The sequence below is a fragment of the Melanerpes formicivorus genome, unplaced genomic scaffold (genome assembly GCF_026170545.1).
Source record: "Melanerpes formicivorus ecotype bairdi unplaced genomic scaffold, bMelFor1.0.p_v2 SCAF_63, whole genome shotgun sequence".
NCBI classification, from domain to species: domain Eukaryota; kingdom Metazoa; phylum Chordata; class Aves; order Piciformes; family Picidae; genus Melanerpes; species Melanerpes formicivorus.
The window spans coordinates 2,721,277-2,742,581 of record NW_027142415.1 but is presented as its reverse complement, the minus strand read 5'-3'; the positions used below and the strand labels follow the sequence as shown (position 1 = coordinate 2,742,581).

At 44.9% G+C, this 21,305-nt stretch overlaps 1 protein-coding gene across 5 annotated transcripts in view; it reads right to left on the bottom strand.

The window, feature by feature from the left end:
* Positions 1 to 2,334: 2,334 nt before the first annotated feature.
* Positions 2,335 to 21,305, bottom strand: part of PKIB (cAMP-dependent protein kinase inhibitor beta) — a 53,621-nt gene continuing 34,650 nt past the window's right edge. For 4 of the 5 annotated variants that reach the window (XM_068162323.1, XM_068162325.1, XM_068162324.1 and 1 more), the window contains 2 exons: positions 6,506 to 6,680; positions 2,335 to 3,221 (listed from right to left, as the gene is read on the bottom strand). In XM_068162323.1, coding sequence (XP_068018424.1) covers positions 3,136 to 3,221; positions 6,506 to 6,653 — 234 coding nt within the window. In that variant the 5' untranslated portion in view covers positions 6,654 to 6,680 and the 3' untranslated portion in view covers positions 2,335 to 3,135. Of the gene's footprint in view, positions 3,222 to 6,505; positions 6,681 to 13,231; positions 13,297 to 21,305 lie in introns of all 5 variants that reach the window. The other variant, XM_068162326.1, reaches the window with a different exon arrangement.

Here is a 21,305-nt window from a genome sequence, read left to right as displayed (position 1 = left end):
GACCAGACCAGGTTGGAAGAGACCTTTGAGATCATTGAGTCCAACCTATCACCCAGCACTATCTAATCAACTAAACCATGGCACCGAGTGCCCCATCCAGTCTTTTCCTAAACACCTCCAGTGATGGGGACTCCACCACCTCCCTGGGCAGCACATTTCAATGGCCAATCTCTCTTTCTGTGAAGGACTTCTTCCTAACATCCAGCCTAAACCTCCCCTGGTGCAGCTTGAGACTGTGTCCTCTTGTTCTGTCACAGGTTGCCTGGGAGAAGAAACCAAGCCCCACCTGGCCACAACCTCCCCAAAAAGAAAATGAACCAGAGCTATCCCAGCTTTAGCTGTGCTTAAGCTAGCAACCCTGCCTAAACCCCAGACTACAGGCAGCATGGCACAGAGACCCCCAAGCATTTCTTAAGGGACTAGCTTCTGTCTGGCTCAGTCAAGCACAATACACAATGAATGCTTCTGGACCAAAGTTTATATGGCACAACGTCTGCCACACCGGTCAGTGCCTGTGGTTCTGTTTGTACTGGTCAGAAATATGCAGCTGGCTCAGAGCTGGAGAGGTTTATTTGTCAAAATCCATAACTAGATATTCCTCTTTGATATATGAACTACACAAGAGCTCTTTCTGCAGCCTAGACTAATGATTGTTTAGACACAAACTGCAGGTGCTTGTGGCAAAGCAGCATTTCTGCATCTGCAGCTTGGTTAATCTGCAGCTAGATAATACACAGGCAAATGAGGACTGTATAATATATGACCCAGAAATTATGGATCAAAAGCCTTCCCCTTGCCTGTAATTGAGTTGCATGTTAAGCCTTTAGACTCATAGAGTCCATGAGGTTAGAAAAGACCTGAAGGATCATCAAGTCCAACCTGTCACCCAAGTCCTCATGACTACTAAACCATGGCAACAAGTGCCACGTCCAATCCCCTCTTGAACACCTCCAGGGTCTTTACTTCTTACTCTTTACTTCTTAGGCAGGTTTTTTTCCTAACTTTATGTGTTTTGCTTCTTAGGCAGGTTTTTATTCTAACTTTATGTGTTTTCCCAGTGCCAGGTTCATACAGCTCAAGTGCAAAGTAAGCACTGATTTTCCAGTGCAGAGCACTGGGCCTACTTCTAAGCTGCATGTCTGTGAGCAGGTAACTCCCTGTATGTATGCAGCTGTGGAATAGGTTTTACCCAGAGTGCAGCACATAAAAAACTTGGCTAAATTCAGTTGGTTCACAATTGGTGTTTTAATAGGAAAAAACTTCAAGGAGAGTACTTACTTTACATATCTCTTCCTGTAACCCAAATTTCAGTGTCTGTAATCTGTAAGAGAAGCTGCTAAATATATCCAGTGCTGCAACTGTGAAAGGAGAGAATTCAATATAGGCTATGACCCAGAAGAGCACTTTAGTATATGCTCTACTTAAAACATACAAGGAACTCTGGTTTAGTAATACTTAGCCACTTGATTTCCAAGGGATCACATGAACTTTTTCAAATGGAACACTTCTATAAAGGAGGCTGCTCTATGAGATGGGACTGCAGCCCAGCACAAGAGCCTGTACCACAAATAGAGTTTGCCCAGAGCCCACTCTCCACTGCAGTTTTCAAACCTGGTCATCCAACATAAGCTAGTTCTGTCTCTCAGACTTTCTTAAGCCACCTATTTCGCTCCAGTGAAGCAATTTGTTTTTACCTTCCCCAGCTGGAAAGTGGTTCTGGGATGCTGCACTTGTTAAAAGGCATACAGACAGAGGGAACTAAGTGTCAGTTCAGTTGGGTGAAACTGAATCCTTTACTGAATGCTCCCCCAAAAGACAGTGTGCAAGAAAACACACGGCAGGAATGGTAGGTGTGCAGGGAGGCCTCTTACAAGCTCTCTGCCAGCTACAAAATACACAAATGTTGTACAGACAAATACCAGTTAAATGTGGAATGTACCCATCAGAGATGCTTCCTCCATCTGCCTACGCTCCAGCATACACTGCATGGGCAAACAAAAGGCTTTCATTGCCCATGTTGGGTAGGTTTCAAGATGTATATAAGTGGCAGCTGCCCTAGGCTGCAGTAAAGGTGCATCTCAGTGCCTGAATCTTAGCTCTCCTTCAATGAGGGAATGAATGCTAAGCATTTTCAGGTGTGTGACCTCCAGAACAAAAGAATTCCTTTCAGCAGGGAAAAACCTTTGCTGGAGTCTTTGTTAAACTCCCAATGGTTGAAACACCCTCACTGTCAGCCAACAACAAAGCAAACCCCAGATGAAATAAAAGAACTATGCCTCATGTGGGTTTAAGTCTTGTCATAGAGGAAAAGCATCAAGGAACCAACAGAAGACAGAAAAGAGGATAGCTGTTTAATTTCCACAGTGAGATTAAACACTTTCAATCACTTACAAACATGGCTGCTTTCTGTTTAGATACACACAAGAACAGCTACAATGTTCAGCCCCAAAATGACAGAAGTAGCAAGACTGCTGAGAGCGGGAGAAGGGAGATGACCTGCCACAACCAAACAGGAGTTTAAACAGAGTCTGAAAACAAACACTGGTGGTTTGGTAGTTTACAAAACCTTTTGGACACAGGAGGAGAGGGGAAAAAAATGGTGTGTTTGGGGTTTTTTTCCTTCTCTTTCCTATATACCTACATATGCCTAAAGAGAATAGTAATCTCAGGAGGTAAATTGCAGCTAATGTCTGTAACCTAATATTTACTTAATATCACTTTAAGGTGGGGAGAGTGACTACACCTCTGTGCCAGCAAGACAGAAGCTACTTTGGGAAATTAAGAAACAGGTGGGTTTTTTTATTGTGAAGCTATCATCAGCTGGTGGTACATCTGCTGGGTTTATTAATTGAGACTGTCACCAAAGGCAGGAGATTAGTTAGGAGGAATACTTAGAACCATGAGAAAACCCACACCGAGAGATGCGCTCTTCGCTTCTCTTCCCATTTGGATGTGTAGAGCATTGGGTTTGAAGTATGGCAGTAGAAAAAACAGTAGTTCCACGTCATCTAGGTACAGGTGTGCTGCAAAATCTTGGTCTGTGCTGCTAAGGTTGCTACCACGCTTCAGAAGGGGTGACACAAGGAAACCGGAAAGTCTGTCGATGAGTTTCATTAATCCAGCAGTCCTTAGGTGTTAGGAGTCATTGCTTTTCCCTTCTGTCTCTTTACTTTCCAGTAAGGCTTTGGATGATGGCACTTCTCCACCCTCTGCTCCTTCATCTAAAAAAACCCCAAAGAAATACAGAGTTAAACATTTCTGTGACATCTTTCTCAGGGTTTGTTTGAAAGCAGCCATGTAGTTGTGTTCGCTGATCATCTCTCTTTGGATTGGCTCTTCATTACCACATTCATGGCAGCTTCAGAAAGAGAGATTAGCTCAAAAGGATCAAGAACTTAGAAAGCAAGCTGCAACTTGCAGGCTTCCAAAAGAAATTGCCTATTGATGTTGCTTTGCCTGCTCCTTGTGTGTGCTGATCAATGTCAGCTGTACGAAACAGATTGGAAATAACTTTTTGCTATTGTTGTTCAATTTCTCTGGGTCATTTCCAAAGTCAGGATTGAATATTGCATTCCTCTGAGCATTGCTTGGTTCCAGGTAGGTGACATTACAGTTTATGAGCATGACAGTTTTCTGGCTGACCACCTTTGCCAAGGAGAATTCACCCTGTCTCCACAAGGTGAGGGGAATTTTTGTTACTCTGCTGTGGAAGTCCACCCTTCCTTAGGTTAGAGCTGAATGCTTACATGACTAATACAAGTAAAAGCTCCCCAGCATATGTGGGCACTAGATGAAGAATCATAGAATCATAGAATCAATAAGGTTGGAAAAGACCTCAGAGATCATCAAGTCCAACCTGTCACCAAACACCTCATGACTAACTAAACCATGGCTTCAAGTGCTGCGTCCAATCCCCTCTTGAACGCTCCAGGGATGGGGACTCCACCACCTCCCTGGGCAGCACATTCCAATGGCTAACAACACTCTCTGGGAAGAACTTTCTTCTCACTTCCAGCCTAAACCTCCCCTGGCACAGCTTGAGACTGTGTCCTCTTGTTCTGGTGCTGGTTGCCTGGGAGAAGAGACCAACCCCCTCCTGGCTACAACCTCCCTTCAGGGAGTTGGAGAGAGCAAGAAGGTCTCACCTGAGCCTCCTCTTCTCCAGGCTAAGCAACCCCAGCTCCCTCAGCCTCTCCTCACAGGGCTGTGCTCCAGACCTCTCCCCAGCCTTCTCTGGACACTTTCAAGTGTCTCAATGTCCTTCTTAAATTGAGGGCCCCAGAACTGGACGCAGTAGAATACCAAATGTGGGAGACCAATATAGCCTCTTTGGTCTCAAACTTCTTGCAGACTTCTCTTCAGTCTTTGGATCACCAGTGACACCAATCAACTGATTATCATCATTCCACCATGGCTTCCCACCAGATCACCTGTGGAAAGTCTCAGCCTTCCAAAACTTAGGCACCACCAGAGGATGATCAGACAGGATAGAGATGGTCTTCATTTCAGAGGTGGGCTCTGAGCTAAACAGCTGGTGCCAAAATCTCTCCTGTCCATCTCCTGAGACTGTTAATTTGGTTCAGCTTGTAGTGTACATGGACATTTGTATTGCACAGCTATGATCCTTGTATATTCATAAAGCAAAGGCTCTTTTCTCTTCCAAGCCAGACAAAAGCTATTAGCACATCCTGTTCCTGACCTTTCACTATGACAGCAGCTGACAGCATTTTAGAAGGAGAAGAAATGCATGATCCAAGAAGCATCAGTTAAATCTGAAGCAAGATGGAGAGTCCTCCTCACCAGTTCCCATAATCTCCACTGAGCCTTTCAGAGCAGAGAAAATAAAGACATACTTTATATAGCCACATGTTCTATCTTCTCCACTTCTCTCATTTACCCAGCTTCTTTGTTCTGAGCTGGAAATGGCCTTAACAACTCATTGTTAAATCCAGAAACAGGCAAAAAAGGAATGCCAGTTAGAGCCCCAAATGTTTCACAAACTGATTTCCTGCCACAGCATTTGATCTTCCCAACTTTCTTTCCATTTTGATGAATTCTCCTTGTTCTGCTTGCTACCTCTTCATGAGCTTAACTTACAACAGTTTAACTTATAACTCAATGAGGCTGTAATTCCCATCTGATACTTGTAGAACTCCCAACCCTAAAAAGCATCCAAGCAGTCAGAATGGACATAACTGTATCCTGTGTTCATTTCCTACTATCAGTGCTGCAAACTGCTGACATCAGGGACTGCTCCTTGCAGGCTTGCTCTGGCACAGCCATATGTCAATGACAAGAACAAAGGGTAATTCCATGATCTTAATTGTTGTTCAAATCCTGGCAGTGCTGGGCCTCGTCTCTGTAAGAAAGCATCAGTACATTTTGCTGAAACACATGTAGTGTTCCATTTCCAGTGGAAAGATGTTGACTTGCTGGAATGTGCCCAGAGAAGGGCAACAAAGCTGCAAAGGGGTTTGGAGCACAGCCCTGTGAAGAGAGGCTGAGGGAGCTGGGGGTGCTTAACCTAGAGAAGAAGAGGCTCAGAGGAGACCTTATTGCTGTCTACAACTACGTGAAAGGAGGTTGTAGCCAGGTGGGGATTGGTCTCTTCTCCTAGGCAACCAGCACCAGAACAAGAGGACACAGTCTCAAGCTGTGCCAGGGGAGGTTTAGGCTGGATGTTAGGAAGAAGTTCTGGGCTGCCCAGGGAGGTGGCGGAATCACCATCCCTGGAGGTGTTCAAGAGGGGATTGGACGTGGTACTTGGTGCCACGGTTCAGTAGTCATAAGGTGTTGGGTGACAGGTTGGACTTGATGATCTTTGAGGTCTCTTCCAACCTTATTGATTCTATGATAAGAAGAAAAAGTTACTTCCAAATCAGAACCTAAAAATGTAGAGGCAACTCCTGATGAGGGCTAACCTGTAATTCTCACTTCACAGGAATTAGAAACCAGATTTCTCTGAATCTGGGAATCCTCCTGAAAGGAAAAAGAGCTGCAATGCAAAACAGGGGTTGATTAGACCTGTGCTAAATCAACAGAGCACCATATCAGATTACAGGGTGTGGTAAAACAGGACACTAGTCTCAGACAGCAAAGTTCAAAGCCTACTGGCAGGAGTAAATCACTGTAAACCCTACTCAGTTTATTTGCCTGAGTTAGGACAGCTGTAGTTGGACTAACAGCACAACTGGCTGTCTTGTGCTAAGTTATCTCAGTTCAGCAGCAGACCCTAACTTGTAGCTGGAGTTTTCCAAGCTTCCGCATGCAACTATGGTTGCATTCCCTCAGGGGAACTGGAATTCAGTTTGCAGCAGACTTAGCTTGGGTTAAAACTGATTTGTCTCATTGGGAGGTGAAAGTGATAACTTCTTTGGAAGGCTAAATTTAATCCTAAATGAAGAAAGAAATATTAGTATCGACATCAACACAGTATAGTGGCAGAAGTCTCAAGGACAAAGCAAAAGGCATTAAAATGTCCATTGCTTGAACACTCAGCCATTACCTTCTGAAAGGGAGAGCTCAGCCAGTTTGTGTGGCAGGTCTGAAGTCCCAGCACCAGCAGGAGAACCCAGGATATCTGGTAAGGCATTGCGGCGGCCTGCCCGTCCCGATGCTGCAAAATCTGTAACCACAGGCTCCACATCAGTCATTGCTGACTCCTTTCCTCATAGCAACATCTGCTTGTGGAACAAAGAGAAGACAGAAACAGCTATAGCTGGGATGGATGCTAAGCATAGAATCATAGAATCAGTCAGGGTTGGAAGGCACCACAAGGATCATCTAGTTCCAACCCTTCTGCCATGGGCAGGGACACCTCACACTAGATTAGGCTGGCCAGAGCCTCAGCCAGCCTGGTCTTAAATGTGGGATGGGTGGGCAGGGACGGGGCCTCAACCACCTCCCTGGACAACACATTCCAGGGCTTCACCACTCTCATGGTGAATAACTTTTTCCTCACGTCCAGTCTGAATCTCCCCACCTCCAGCTTCATTCCATTCCCCCTAGTCCTGTCACTACCTGAGATCCTAAGAAGTCCCTCCCTAGCCTTCTTGTAGGCCCCCTTCAGATACTGGAAGGCCACAATCAGGTCACCTCGGAGCTTTCTTTGCTCCAGACTGTACAGCCCCAACTCTTTCAGCCCACCTCCTCAACAATACAACAGCCAAACGCTTTGCCCAGTGGGTCCTTTGCTATTAAAAGCCACATATTTCCATACCAAGTGCTTAAGCTTCAGTTGTGCCCCAGGAGAAGAGAAAAGAGTCTCTGAGCATTTGCTTATGGTTGCCGTTTACACATCAGACCAGCACAATGAACAGCTCTGTACCTACAAGAAACCTGTGGACAGGGTCAGCAGCAGCTCTTTCTGCCAGCCACTTGTGTGTCTTTAGATAACCTGATCCCTCTTTTTAAGTGGTTCTGCCACACAAGCACTCAGGAGGGAACTGAAACTGTTTTGTCACCCTGTCTCTGTGAAGTAACACACGTTTGCCTTTATTCTCAATCTTGTTTTCATTCTTGTTTAGCATCTCGTTAGAACAAACTCCTTTCACACAGAAGCAACTCATGCAGAAAAGACCTCTCCAAAAAAAAACCCAAACTGAAACTCTTCATAACATTTCTTTAGCCTGTGGATATCAAATCTTTGTCTTTCTCTGCTCCTTGTGAGCTTGGTTTAACCTCAGCTGCTGCATGCATGACTTTTATCTACTAAGTAACTGAATCCTGGAAATAACAGAACCAGCAATGCTCTGAGCCTTCTATCCTCGTCTCAAAATTCATTGAATTGAGTGGGAAAACTCCTGCTGACCGAAATGAGCTTTGGATCAGGCACAGAGGTGTTTGCAGGGTCACACCTCAGGACACCAGCCCTCTTGAGATCACCTGGAGCAGGAGGTAGAGGTGATCAGGAGCAGGGAAGTCATTGTGCCCCTGTACTCTGCTTTGGTTAGGCTGCACCTTGAGTCCTGTGTCCAGTTCTGGGCCCCTCAGTTTAAGAAGGACATCGAAACACTTGAACATGTCTGGAGAAGGGCAACAAGGCTGGGGAGAGGCCTTGAGCACAGCCCTGTGAGGAGAGGCTGAGGGAGCTGGGATTGTTTAGACTGGAGAAGAGGAGGCTCAGGGGTGACCTCATTGCCCTCTACAACTACCTGAAGGGTAGCTGTAGCCGGGAGGGGGTTGGTCTCTTCTCCCAGGCAAGCAGCACCAGAACAAGAGGACACAGTCTCAAGCTGCACCAGGGGAGGTTTAGACTCGAGGTGAGGAGAAAGTTCTTCACCGAGTCATTGGCCATTGGAATGTGCTGCCCAGGGAGGTGGTGGAGTCACCGTCCCTGAAGGTGTTCAAGAGGGGACTGGATGTGGCACTTGGTGCCATGGTCTAGTCATGGGGTCTGTGTTGATAGGTTGGACTCGATGATCCTCAAGGTCTCTTCCAACCTTAGTTATACTGTGATACTGTGATTGATGCTCAGCTGCAAGTGGCACACTGGGATAGGGTGTTACAGCTGCCATGAGCAGCTGTGGTACTAAGCATCACAAAAGGCTACTGTATTGGAGTTGTGCACAGTAACTGTTGATAGTAAACAGAGTTAATTTGAATAATTAGACAGTAATTGTTCAATTAAAAAGAGTATTTCCTTGCTTTATATGAGCACAGTTCTATGTGCAATGAGGGAAGTGGAATGTTGTCTCTAAGTGTGGTCAGTGCTTCGTGTGGCAAGGGACACAGATAGGGCTGAAGACCAATCTGATGGAAGTCTGTCAGCTTCCAGTTAACAATTGGATGTACTTAGAATTGGCTAAGGAAAGTCCCAGTTATGCTGGGTGATGTTCATAGAAGGAGCAAAGCATCACAGTCTCTAAGTTCTGCTAAGGCTGGGAAATGCCAAGCTCATTTCATGGCTAGACAAACCAAGGGAAATGGAAACCAAACATGACTTGCTCTGATGTGCAGGAAAGGAGGGGCAGAAATTCAATTACTGATGCTGACCTGGCATTTCCACCACAAAGAACATTTACCTCCCTCAAAGTGCCTTTCAGCTGTGTCACTGCAACAAGAGGAATGAAAATTCTGAGCTTCTCTGTATCCCTTAACACTTTGCAATGAAATAAATGAATCCTTCTTGGTGAGAAACAAAGCCATGAGTAAAGTCTGCAAGTCTGAAAGACGACTTGAACATGCAAGTAAAGGGGTTGCTTTCTTCAACCAAAGTGAGTAACAGTTAAGTTCTGGCCTGGGGATTTAGCAGCAAGTTCCTGTCTTGTGGTAAAACAATCAAGTTCCAATGAGTCAATAACACAAAAAAACTACAGATGGCCATGCAAGAAGGCAGCTTTGAGAAAACATGTGTAACAGTGCATGTGTCCACATGCTTGGTTAGGTAGAGCACTTTATGCTGCATTCACTGCAATGGGTAAGGTCAGCATGTGACAAGAAATATCAACAGAAGGAGAATTCATCCATAGTTACAGACACAGTCTCCTGGCTTTTTGTGGGTGTCATAATTACCTGCTGGGAGCTGACTGCTGTTCATATAAAGATCTGCAGAGTGACATTAACAACAAAACACTCCCAAGTCTTTCTCAAACCTGTCTTATGCTCTTGTTTAGTTGCTTGTTGTTTGGTTTTTTTCTCTCTAGCACAAATGTTTTGGTTCCCTGAATGGTTACTTTTTAAATGGAGAAAATCTTCTCTACGACTCATGCTGTACAAAACTAATCTCTTTCTGTAGCACAGCTTCATCTTATCCATCTTCTGCACTTGTTTTCAAATCTCTCCTTTACTCTCTAGCTCTTTCTCCCCTGATGTAATCTCCCTTCAGTGCATACTACCAGACAACCCAGGCAGATGATGAAGGACACAGCCTGACATGCTTTTGATTTATGGGTTTGATTAAAAAAGTGTGCAGAGACAAATCTAGAACATCTATCAGACAGAAAACCAGCTAATCATTATCCATCAGTCTGGTGGCCATAACTCACATGTAGCTATCTAAAAATAATAAAACTACATCATCCTTTATATATATAGAGAGAGAAAGAGAGTTTCTATTTTGTTTTCACTTTTGGTTTTTTCCATACTACACTTAAGGTATTAGAGGTTGAGAAGACTGAGCTCAAAAGTTAAAGGCTAACCACTGCCCTAGCACAGGATGTTCTCTTAAGTAGAATAGAATAGAGTAGAGTAGAGTAGAGTAGAGTAGAGTAGAGTAGAGTAGAGTAGAGTAGAGTAGAGTAGAATAGAATAGACTAGACTAGACTAGACTAGAATAGACTAGACTAGACTAGAATAGAATAGAATAGAATAGAATAGAATAATAGAAAGAATAGACTAAACCAGGTTGGAAGAGACCTTCAAAATCACGTCCAACCTATCATCCAACACCACCTAATCAACTAACCCATGCAACCAAGCACCCTGTCAAGTCTCCTCCTGAACACCTCCAGTGATGGTGACTCCACCACCTCCTCAGGCAGCACATTCCAATGGGCAATCACTCTCTCTGTGTAAAACTTCCTCCTAACCTCCAGCCTAAACCTCCCCCGGCGCAGCCTGAGACTGTGTCCTCTTGTTCTGGTGCTGGCTGCCTGGGAGACGAGACCAGCTTCTGCCTGTCTATAACCTCCCTTCAGGTAGTTGTAGACAGCAATAAGGTCATCCCTGAGTCTCCTCTTCTCCAGGCTAAGCAACCCCAGCTCTCTCAGCCTCTCCTCACAGGGCTGTGTTCCAAGCCCCTCACCAACTTTGTTGCCCTTCTCTGGACACGCTCCAGCAAGTCAACATCCTTCCTAAACTGAGGAGCCCAGAAGTGTATGAAAAACAAGGGACTACCTCAGCAGGCTTGGAACTAACATTGCAAATCAAAAATTAAGTCCATTTAGGTCCATATAAATCAAAACTTAAGCCCACCTCCAAATGTATGACAGACCAGATGCAAAAGTTTGCTGCTGTTCATTAAATAGCACTGCATTCTTTCATGTTCTAAGGAATTTCTTCAGTTTCATTCTGCTGCTCTCTTAGAACAGTATTTTCTGAGGCCTACATCCAAGTAAAGATGAAGGAGTTTCTCCTTCATCTGTTCTCTCTTCATCTCTTTTTACCTTTAATTTTCATAACATATCCACCAAGAAATAGCTCTCTTTTTTGGCATCTTTTCCCATCTGTTATGTGTAGTGTTTTTCATGCTTCCTCACAGAGTAAATAACAACGACAGTGTGCACAGCAGCTAGTTTCCCAGTTCCTCCTCCCGCTGGCAACATCTCTTTCAGCTTCACTGAACTCATTTTGCTGTAACCTTATCCAAGCTAAAGATACATCTTGCCAATGCCTGCGTGCAGTTGCTTCTCCCAGCTTCTGTTGTCATTTTTCTCCCATGTCACTGCTCACCAGACTAATGGTGTGCAGCTGTAAAAGAATAGTGACAGATTTCCAGAACAGAAGGTTCTGTACTTCCCTGGCTGCTTCTGTTTTTTTTTTTCCCCATACCAAAAACCAGGCCACCCAAAAGCAGAAGGGGACTAGGTGGGAAACAGAGTTGAGCAGGGATACAGACTGTTTGCAGAGAGTCAACAACAGCAAGGCAGGTGGACCTCCCAGAAAAGCTAACCTACTAAAATTAGAGACTAAAGGCTTTGACTAACATCCTATACCAGAACAAGAGGACACAGTCTCAAGCTGTGCCAGGGGAAGTTTAGGCTTGAGGTGAGAAGAAAGTTCTTCCCAGAGAGTGTTGTTAGCCATTGGAATGTGCTGCCCAGGGAGGTGGTGGAGTCACCATCCCTGGAGGTGGTCAAGAGGGGATTGGACATGGCACTTGGTGCCATGGTTTAGTTAGTCATGAGGTGTTGGGTGACAGGTTGGACTTGATCTCTGAGGTCTTTTCCAACCTTATTAGAATAAACCTTTATTAGAATAAACCAAACCAGGTTGGAAGAGACCTTCAAGATCATCGTGTCCAACCCATCAACCAATCCAACCCACCTAAACAGCTAACCCATGGCACCAAGCACCCCATCAAGTCTCCTCCTGAACACCCTCAATGACGGCGACTCCACCACCTCCCCGGGCAGCCCATTCCAATGGGCAATCACTCTTTCTGTATAGAACTTCTTCCTAACATCCAACCTGACCCTCCTCTGGCACAGCCTGAGACTGTGTCCTCTTGTTCTATGATTCTATCTAGTACCCCTTCATAACCCCATGGCACCAGACTAACTTTGCAGCTGACTACTGAGCCATGACTGAGCACTAAGAGGTTTTGGGGAGTACTAAGCTAATCTTCTCATATATGTCTCTGAAAACCTAGACAGACAACCCAGAGTGCAAACCAGACCACTCAGGCCAGGGGGAAGGAAACCCTCTACTTGTGAAAACTGGCTACAACCAAAAGTGAAACTCAGCTCCTGCACCTCTCAGACTTTCAAGCATCCTCAGGCAAAGCAACTGCAGGTAAACTACCAGTGGGATTTTGTCTAAGCAAGGCAGCTGGTTTGTTAATCTTTGAATCTTCTTTTGGTGGCAGCACAGCCAGCCTCCTGGGGGGCAAATGAGTCACAGAAGCTAGTGAGAGTTTATTTAAATAAATGACCAAGGAAAAGAACAATCAGTCTCCTGAAACAAGCTGTGTGGAGGATCAAGAGAGGAAAATGCTTCATGGTGCTCAGTTGGAGCAGGTGCCACAGCCTACGCTAAATTGTTAGTGCTGTCTCTTCCTCACCCTATCTGTTAGGAAGTAGATAAATCACCACCATAAGTATTTGTGAAAGCTCTTTTTTCCTTCTTATCTTTTTGCTGTCTAGCACAGAGACAAAACAGTGGTTTTGTTCTGCTTGGAAGGACAAACTATTCCCCAGGAAATGTCAGAAGGTTCTTGACAATGGTATTGTTGCAACTCTAGACTGCAGAGGAAGACCAAATACATCACTCCTTGCTAGTCAGGCACTTCTGTCCTCTCAAAAACTTTTCTCTTAGATCTTATGAATAACCTGTCTGCACTATGGAGAAAAACTATGCTTCCAAAACACTGTTCCTTCAGTAGGAACAAACTGGGAAGCATCAAATCCTCTCACAAACACCTGGAAAACACAATAGCCAAGCAGGAGGTTTAGATTGAGACTGATTGATTTTGCATCTTGATGGTCTCTTTCTGTAAGATGTATTTCAGCATCTTCATTTATTCCAAAAGAACTTTAGCCCTTTTGATTGTGCTTAGCTGTGTTTTGTTTACCTGGGAGCGAGGAGTGTTCTCCAAGCACCTTTAACTTCTTCAAAAGCCTGCACATTCAAGAGTTTCTAAGGAAGGAGAACAGAAAACTTATTGAATGAAGTGCTTCCCACTGTGCAACTGAGATGAAACCCACATCTCCTTGCTAGGCACTTGCCATGCTTTCACATCCTCTTCTGCTTTACTTTTATTTAAGAAGTGAAATTGAACAAAAAATAAACCAACAAAACCCAACACCACCAAACCAAACTGAGGAAAACTGAAGTGAAACTTCATGAGTAATTGCTACTTTCTCATAGAGGTCTGGATATAGCATTTAAAGCAAAGTCACCTTAACCCTCAGCTCCTTCCTGAGCAATCAGGGTACTAATGTAGTACTAAACCCCAGTTTTATTTTCTTTAAAACAGCAAGCTGTGATTCCAGGCAACCAGCACTAGAACAAGAGGACACAGTCTCAAGCTGTGCCAGGGGAAATTTAGGCTGGAGGTGAGGAGAAAGTTCTTCACAGAAAAAGTAATTGGCCCCTGGAATGTGCTGCCTGGGGAGGTGGTGGAGTCACCATCCCTGGAGGTGTTCAAAAAGGGATTGGACATGGCACTTGAAGCCGTGGTTTGGTTAGTCATGAGGTGCTGGATGATAGGTTGGACTTGATGATCTCTGAGGTCTTTTCCAACCTTATTGATTCTATGATTGTCTTTGTCAGGAGTGAGCTTGTAAATCTAACACACCAAGTTCTTATTACCTGACTAGCTTCCTTCAGCACCAGCCTGAAAGCTAAAGCAGTTGCCAGCTTCAGGTGGCTCACTAGTGCTTATTGTTACAGTATCACAGTATAACTAAGGTTGGAAGAGACCTCAAAGATCATCGAGTCCAACCTATCAACACAGACCCCATGACTAGACCATGGCACCAAGTGCCACGTCCAATCTCCTCTTGACCACCTCCAGGGACGGTGACTCCACCACCTCCCTGGGCAGCACATTCCAATGACGAACGACTCACTCGGTGAAGAACTTTCTCCTCACCTCAAGTCTAAACCTCCCCTGGCACAGCTTGAGACTGTGTCCCCTTGTTCTGGTGCTGGTTGCCTGGGAGAAGAGACCAACCCCCTCCCGGCTACAACCACCTTTCAGGTAGTTGTAGAGGGCAATGAGGTCACCCCTGAGCTTCCTCTTCTCCAGGCTAAACAATCCCAGCTCCCTCAGCCTCTCCTCATAGGGCTTGTGTTCAAGGCTTCTCCCCAGCCTTGTTGCCCTTCTCTGGACATGTTCAAGTGTTTCAATGTCCTTGTTAAACTGAGGGGCCCAGAACTGGACTTGTTGCAAGCATCTCTTCCACCCTGTTGACAAAGAGCAAAGACCACTCTGGAGAGCTGCTAAGATCTTTTGTAGACCTCAGCACTTCAAACATGGTTCTTGGGGTCTCAGCCTTCTTTGCTTTCATCATAAAGCTTTGCATAACTATTTCCCCCATAGTTAGTTACTCTGTCTCTCACTTCAGCTGCTGCTGCTACTCCAAGAATGAGCTGGGTTTCCTGAACTATTCTTCTGGCTCATTCATTAACACTTCTGGACATTCAATCCAAAATACTTTATTTGGCATTCTTCACTGGATAGGATGTTGGAAAGAAAATTGTGTTTGCTCAACTCAACAAATGTTTAGTTAGTTAATAAAATATTACTTTATTAACTCAGTTCAAGGGGAGTAAAAGGTCTTTTATTTCACAAACATAAGAGAACTATTGTAGGATAATTCTATAAAGCCAACTTGGCTAGAGTGAGAGCTGGTCTACCCAAAAGGTGTTGTTTTTTTTTCCCAGTGACATTTTCCTAGCCAACAGAAGTCATTTTCTCTCCCTAAAATCTTTGTCTTCGCCATGTCCTTAAGCCACCGCAGGCACTGGAAAGTTCTACGCAATCACTTTGTAAAGATCACTGCGCTACGCACAGTAAGCTGCTGACTCTAAGGGAGCCCCAGAAAACAGCCATTTGGCAGATGAAGTCTAAGACAAACAAAATGGAGCTAACTCCCCAGCTGCAGGTCACCCTGCTGCACTGAAGTGTCCTTCTGCTGTGCTCGACATCTCGGCGGCTTTGACATTCACAGAGATGAGAAATCAATAGGACAGAGAGCTGCACGTCGAGAAGTTGTGTTACATGGCTTTCCTGCACTGTCTTCTGAAACTGCAGTTTCAATCTTGCACCCTCAGTTCCATGCTGTGCATACTGTCATATATTATATTTATATTGTACATGCTATATTTGAAACTAGCACTTTTTTATTTAGCCTTTATATTTCATACAAGCTGGACTCCCACGTCCCTGCAGATATGTTTTCATCTATTATGTTTACATTCTATAGCTTCTTATATTATATTTATGTATTTATATATTTATATATTTATATGTTGTATATTTGTATTTCATGTATTTGTATGTTGTACATTTATATTGTATCTATTTTTATTTTCATAGAATCATGGAATCACCATCCCTCCAGGTACAATAGTTCTTCAATATTGAAAGAACAGATTTTCCTTTTCATTTCACTCTCCAACATACATCATGCTTACTCTAATACAACTCCAGAGCACACCTGTTCAATCTTGGTAGTAGCCCTGATTTCAGTTGAATTACAGGTAGTAAAATCTGCCCCATCTCATGATGACTCACCATGAAAACTGACAGAGATTGGACAAGCTGTCATCCTTTCAGCTTATAATTGATGTGAAACAATGACCTGGATTCAGAAGAGTTCCCAATCACATTTATGTTAGACTTTACCTTTCAAATAAAAAATAATTCAATCATTTTCAATTCACTGAAACCTCTCCTGTGAGAACAGACTGAGAGTTGGGGCTGTTCAGTATGGAGAAGAGCAGGCTCTGAGGAGACCTTATTGTGGCCTTCCAGTATCTGAAGGGGGCTACTAGAAAGCTGGGGAGGGACTTTTTAGGGTGTCAGGTAATGGCAGGACTAGGGGGAATGGAAAAAAAACTGGAAATGGGTAGATTCAGATCAGATGTTTGGAAGAAGTTCTTCACCATGAGGGTGGTGAGGCACTGGCACAGGTTGCCCAGGACGGTGGTGGAAGCCTCATCCCTGGAGGTTTTTAAAGCCAGGCTGGATGTGGCTCTGAGCAACCTGATCTAGTGTGAGGTGTCCCTGCCCATGGCAGGGGGGTTGGAACTGGATGATTCTTGAGGTCCCTTCCAACCCTAACAATTCTCTGATTCTATGTCCTGATAGTTTAGGTTTACAGTTTGGTCTTGCACTTACGCAGTGCTTAACTTGAATTGCAAGGCTTCGGTTTCTTCCATTGAAATCTGATCAGACAGCAGACAGCACCAGGAATGTGCTCTTTGAACCTTCAGGAACACATCCCTGGGTCAGATTTGCCCCACTCAGATTTGGAGCTACAAGTTGTCTCCAGTGGATGAGACACTTGCTGCTACAGTTCCTCATTATTTGTCCTCACCAAAATGTCTGTGACTTGATAGTCAGAGGCTGCAGGGTTTTCACATGTTTGTGGAAGTCTGGAGTTGAGCTTTTCAAAACAAAACCCAGGAAGTGATACTGACTGATGAGTACAGACCTTTGGGGGGTTATGCTGCTCTTGCTGTAGAACTCAGAACATTTACTTCTTGTATGCACTGGCATTTACTACTGCATGAAGCCCTTTATCTTCAAAAGGTGAAAAATCAGAAGGATGTTTGCCATGCTTCCCTGAGGAGCATACATCCTTAGAGATGGTGAATTCCCATCTCAACATGAGGAGAAACTTCTTTACTGGGAGGGTGTCAGAGCACTGGAACAGGCTGCCCAGAGAGGTTGTGGAACTTCTTTTTCTAGAGACTTACAAAAGAGCTGGAGAGTAGCCCTGAGGAGAGAGACTTGGGGGTGCTGGTGGACAAAAAGCTCAACATGAGCTCTCAATGTGCACTTGCAGCCCGCAAAGCCAATCAGATCCTGGGCTGCATCAGGAGAAGTGTGGCCAGCAGGTCGAGGGAGGTGATCCTCCCCCTCTACTCAGCCCTGGTGAGACCCCACTTGGAGTACTGTGTCCAGTTCTGGAGCCCCTATTGCAAAAGGGACGTGGAGGTGCTGGAACATGTCCAGAGAAAGGCCACAAGGATGATCAGAGGGCTGGAGCACCTCTCCTCTGAGGACAGACTGAAGGAGTTGGGGCTGTTCAGTCTGCAGAAGAGAAGGCTCCAAGGTGACCTAATTGTTGCTTTCCAGTATCTGAAGGGGGCCTACAGGAAGGCTGGGGAAGGACTTCTCAGGATATCAGGTAGTGATAGGACTAGGGGGAATGGAATGAAGCTGGAGGTGGGGAGATTCAGGCTAGATGTGAGGAGGAGGTTCTTCACCATGAGAGTGGTGAAGCCCTGGAATGGGTTGTCCAGGGAGGTGGTCGAGGCCCCGTCCCTGGGGGAGTTTAAGAGCAGGCTGGCTGAGGCTCTGTCCAGCCTGATCTAGTGTAGGGTGTCCCTGCCCATGGCAGGGGGGTTGGAACTAGATGATCCTTGTGGTCCCTTCCAACCCTGAATGAAACTATGAAACTATGAAAACCAGTCTGGATGTGTTCCTGTGTGGCCTGCCCTGGGTGACCCTGCTTAGGCAGGCGGGTTGGGCTGGATGGTCTCTGGAGGTTCCTTCCAAGCCCTAACATTCTGTGCCTCTGTGAGGCACACACAGCCAGAAGGCATCAGAACAAGACAAATCTCAAATTTCCACCTCTGCCAGAAAACCCTGAGGCTGGGGCAAGAGCAGCAAAATTTTCCACAGAACAGGGAGTATGAGGCCGCAAATATCTGAGAGCATCTTGTCCTGCAATTTTCCAGGAATAGGCCAGCTCCATCCTGTTCCACTGAATAGCACCAATGAAAGAGAATCTCAGACAAAACAAACAAGAATAAATAACCCTGAACCCACAATCTCTTGAGGACTAATGGAAACAGGCTACATGATTAGCTACAGTACACACGAAGAACTTTTTTCTGTGCAACTTATTTGGGATTAATTTTACGCTTCAGGTGAAGGGTTTCTCTGCAGCACCAGACTTGCTCTTGCCTTCCTATTTTTAGATGACTCCATTTGTTTCCTCTCTGTCTCTGCTGAAAGGATACCATCGATCACAGCAATTTATAAACCTCCCTGACTTTCATGCTGTTGCAGAGTGCCTCTTTTTTTTTCCCTAGGAGAACAGGTCTAATAGGTGAAATTCATAGTAATTACAAGCCTAAACAAGTCAGGGGAATTACACCTGGGATTCATTTGGTTTCATTTCTTTAGCCTTTCAATATACTTCTATTTTATGAAAGTATGAATCATCTCTATTACCTTCCAGTGCCCTTAGCCTGAGACATTGGAACAACCTTCCCAGCTTAGTGCCTCATGGTTTTAGACTACGTAGACTATGGTTGTAGTTACAGTATCATAGTATCACAGTATAACTAAGGTTGGAAAGGACCTCGAGGATCATCAAGTCCAACCTATCAACACAGACCCCATGACTAGACCATGGCACCAAGTGCCACATCCAATCCCCTCTTGAACGCCTCCAGGGACAGTGACTCAACCACCTCCCTGGGCAGCACATTCCAATGACGAATGACTCTCTCCATGAAGAACTTTCTCCTCACCTGGAGTCTAAACCTCCCCTGGCGCAGATTGAGACTGTGTCCCCTTGTTCTGGTGCTGGTTGCCTGGGAGAAGGTAGTTGTAGAGGGCAATGAAGTCACCCCTGAGCCTCCTCTTCTCCAGGCTAAACAATCCTAGCTCCCTCAGCCTCTCCTCATAGGGCTTATGTTCAAGGCCTCTCACCAGCCTTGTTGCCATTGTTGACAAATCAGATCTATTTTTGATCAAAATTCTAGTAAAATACAGTAAGGAAATTGTTTGATGTTCTCCCTGAGCTTACTTGGCAATGGAGGAAAATTATTACTCAAAAAAAAAAGAAGGAAGCTCTAAAAGCAAATCCTTGCCCCCAGCTATTATAGCTTCTCTGTTGTCCAGGAATAAACACCAAACTGTCACTTCCAAGGCACCTACTAGGCTGGCAGAGAGATAATTTCCACATAGCATTGCTGTATTTAAAATGAATTCAGTTTAAAATCTCTCCGATTAAGGCAGATGGCTTGAAAAGTATTTTACATTTTGGTAAATGATCCTTCAGTAAACTTGCCCTGCTACCAAAACATCTAAAGATGATGATGATGATGATGATGATGATGATGATTATACTATTATTATTATTATTATTATTATTACCATTATATCCTCATTATCATTATTATTGTATTATTATTATCAGACACCTGGCAGTGAAAATTAATCCCTCTTATTTTTTTTTCCCTATGCAAATTCTTCCTAAGTGCATTTGTTTCCCATTTTGCCCACAGGAAGGGAAAGAAGGAGAAAAGCACAGGCACTGTCACAGAATCACAGAATATATCTGCTTGGAAGAGATCTCAAAGATCAGCCAGTCCAACCCTCGAGCCAGCACTCAAGGGTCAATGCTAAACCATGTCCCTAAGCGCCGGGTGCACACACTGCTTGAACACCCCCAGGGATGGTGACTCCACCACTGCTCTGGACAGACCATTCCAATGTCTGAGAACCCTTCCAGTCAAGAAATATGTCCTAACATCCAGCCTAAACCTCCCCTGGTGCAGACAGCGACCATTTCCTCTAGTTCTGTCGCTTGCAACCAGGAAAAGGCTGCCCCTCCTTGCTCCAACCTCCCTTCAGGTAATTGTAGAGAGTCCTGAGGTCTCCCTTCAGCCTCCTCATCAAATGAATCTTTTTACAAACTGATGCTTCTGCTTCTAGACAAACTAAAATCAACACCAAGTCCATTTTGGATGACACCTTCACCATCACTGGAGGTGTCAGGATCTCAGGTAGTGATAGGACTAGGGGGAATGGAATGAAGCTGGAGGTGGGGAGATTCAGGCTAGATGTGAGGAGGAAGTTCTTCACCATGAGAGTGGTGAGACCCTGGAATGGGTTGTCCAGGGAGGTGGTCGAGGCCCCATCCCTGGGGGTGTTTAAGAGAAGGCTGGATGAGGCTCTGTCCAGCCTGATCTAGTGCGGGGTGTCCCTGCCCATGGCAGGGGGGTTGGAACTAGATGATCCTTGTGGTCCCTTCCAACCCTGAATGAAACTATGAAACTATGTTAGAAAGAGACTCGATGGGGCACTTGCTGACATGGTTTAGTTGATTAGATGGTGTTGGATGATAGGTTGGACTCAATGATCTCAAAGGTCTCTTCCAACCTGGTCCATTCCATTCCATTCCATTCCATTCCATTCCATTCCATTCCATTCCATTCCATTCCATTCCATTCCATTCCATTCCATTCCACCATGACACATCTTTCCCAGAAGCACACAGACCCAAGTGTATTGGTTAGCGGAAATGCCACAGGAGTTTTGTTTGTGGAAGTCTGGAGTTGAGCTTCTCAAAACTAAATCCTGGAAGTGATACTTACTGATGAGTACAGATCTTTGGGGAGGCTTATGCTGCTCTTACTGCAGAACTCAAAACATTCATTTCTTCTTGTATGCACTGGCATTTACTACTGCATTAAGCCCTTTATCTTCAAAAGGTGAAAACCAAGAAGGATGCTGCCATGCTTTCCTGATGAGCATACACACACAGAGAGAACCACCAAGGTTGGAAAAGACCTCAAAGATACATCCTTAGAGGTGGTGGATTCCCTCTTTCTAAGCTCCACTCTGCACTAGAGATGAGTGGAGCTTCCAACTACTCCCTAGAGTATTGAATGGAGAACTGCAGATGGTGTAATTTCAGGGGGCAACCAGCACCAGAACAAGAGGACACAGTCTCAAGCTGCACCAGGGGAAGTTTAGGCTGGAGGTGAGGAGAAAGTTGCTCACAGAAAGAGTAATTGGCCATTGGAATGTGCTGCCCAGGGAGGTGGTGGAGTCACCATCCCTGGAGGTGTTCAAGAAGGGACTGGACGTGGCACTTGGAGCCGTGGTTTAGTAGTCATGAGCTGCTGGGTGATAGATTGGACTTGATGATCTTTGAGGTCTTTTCCAACCT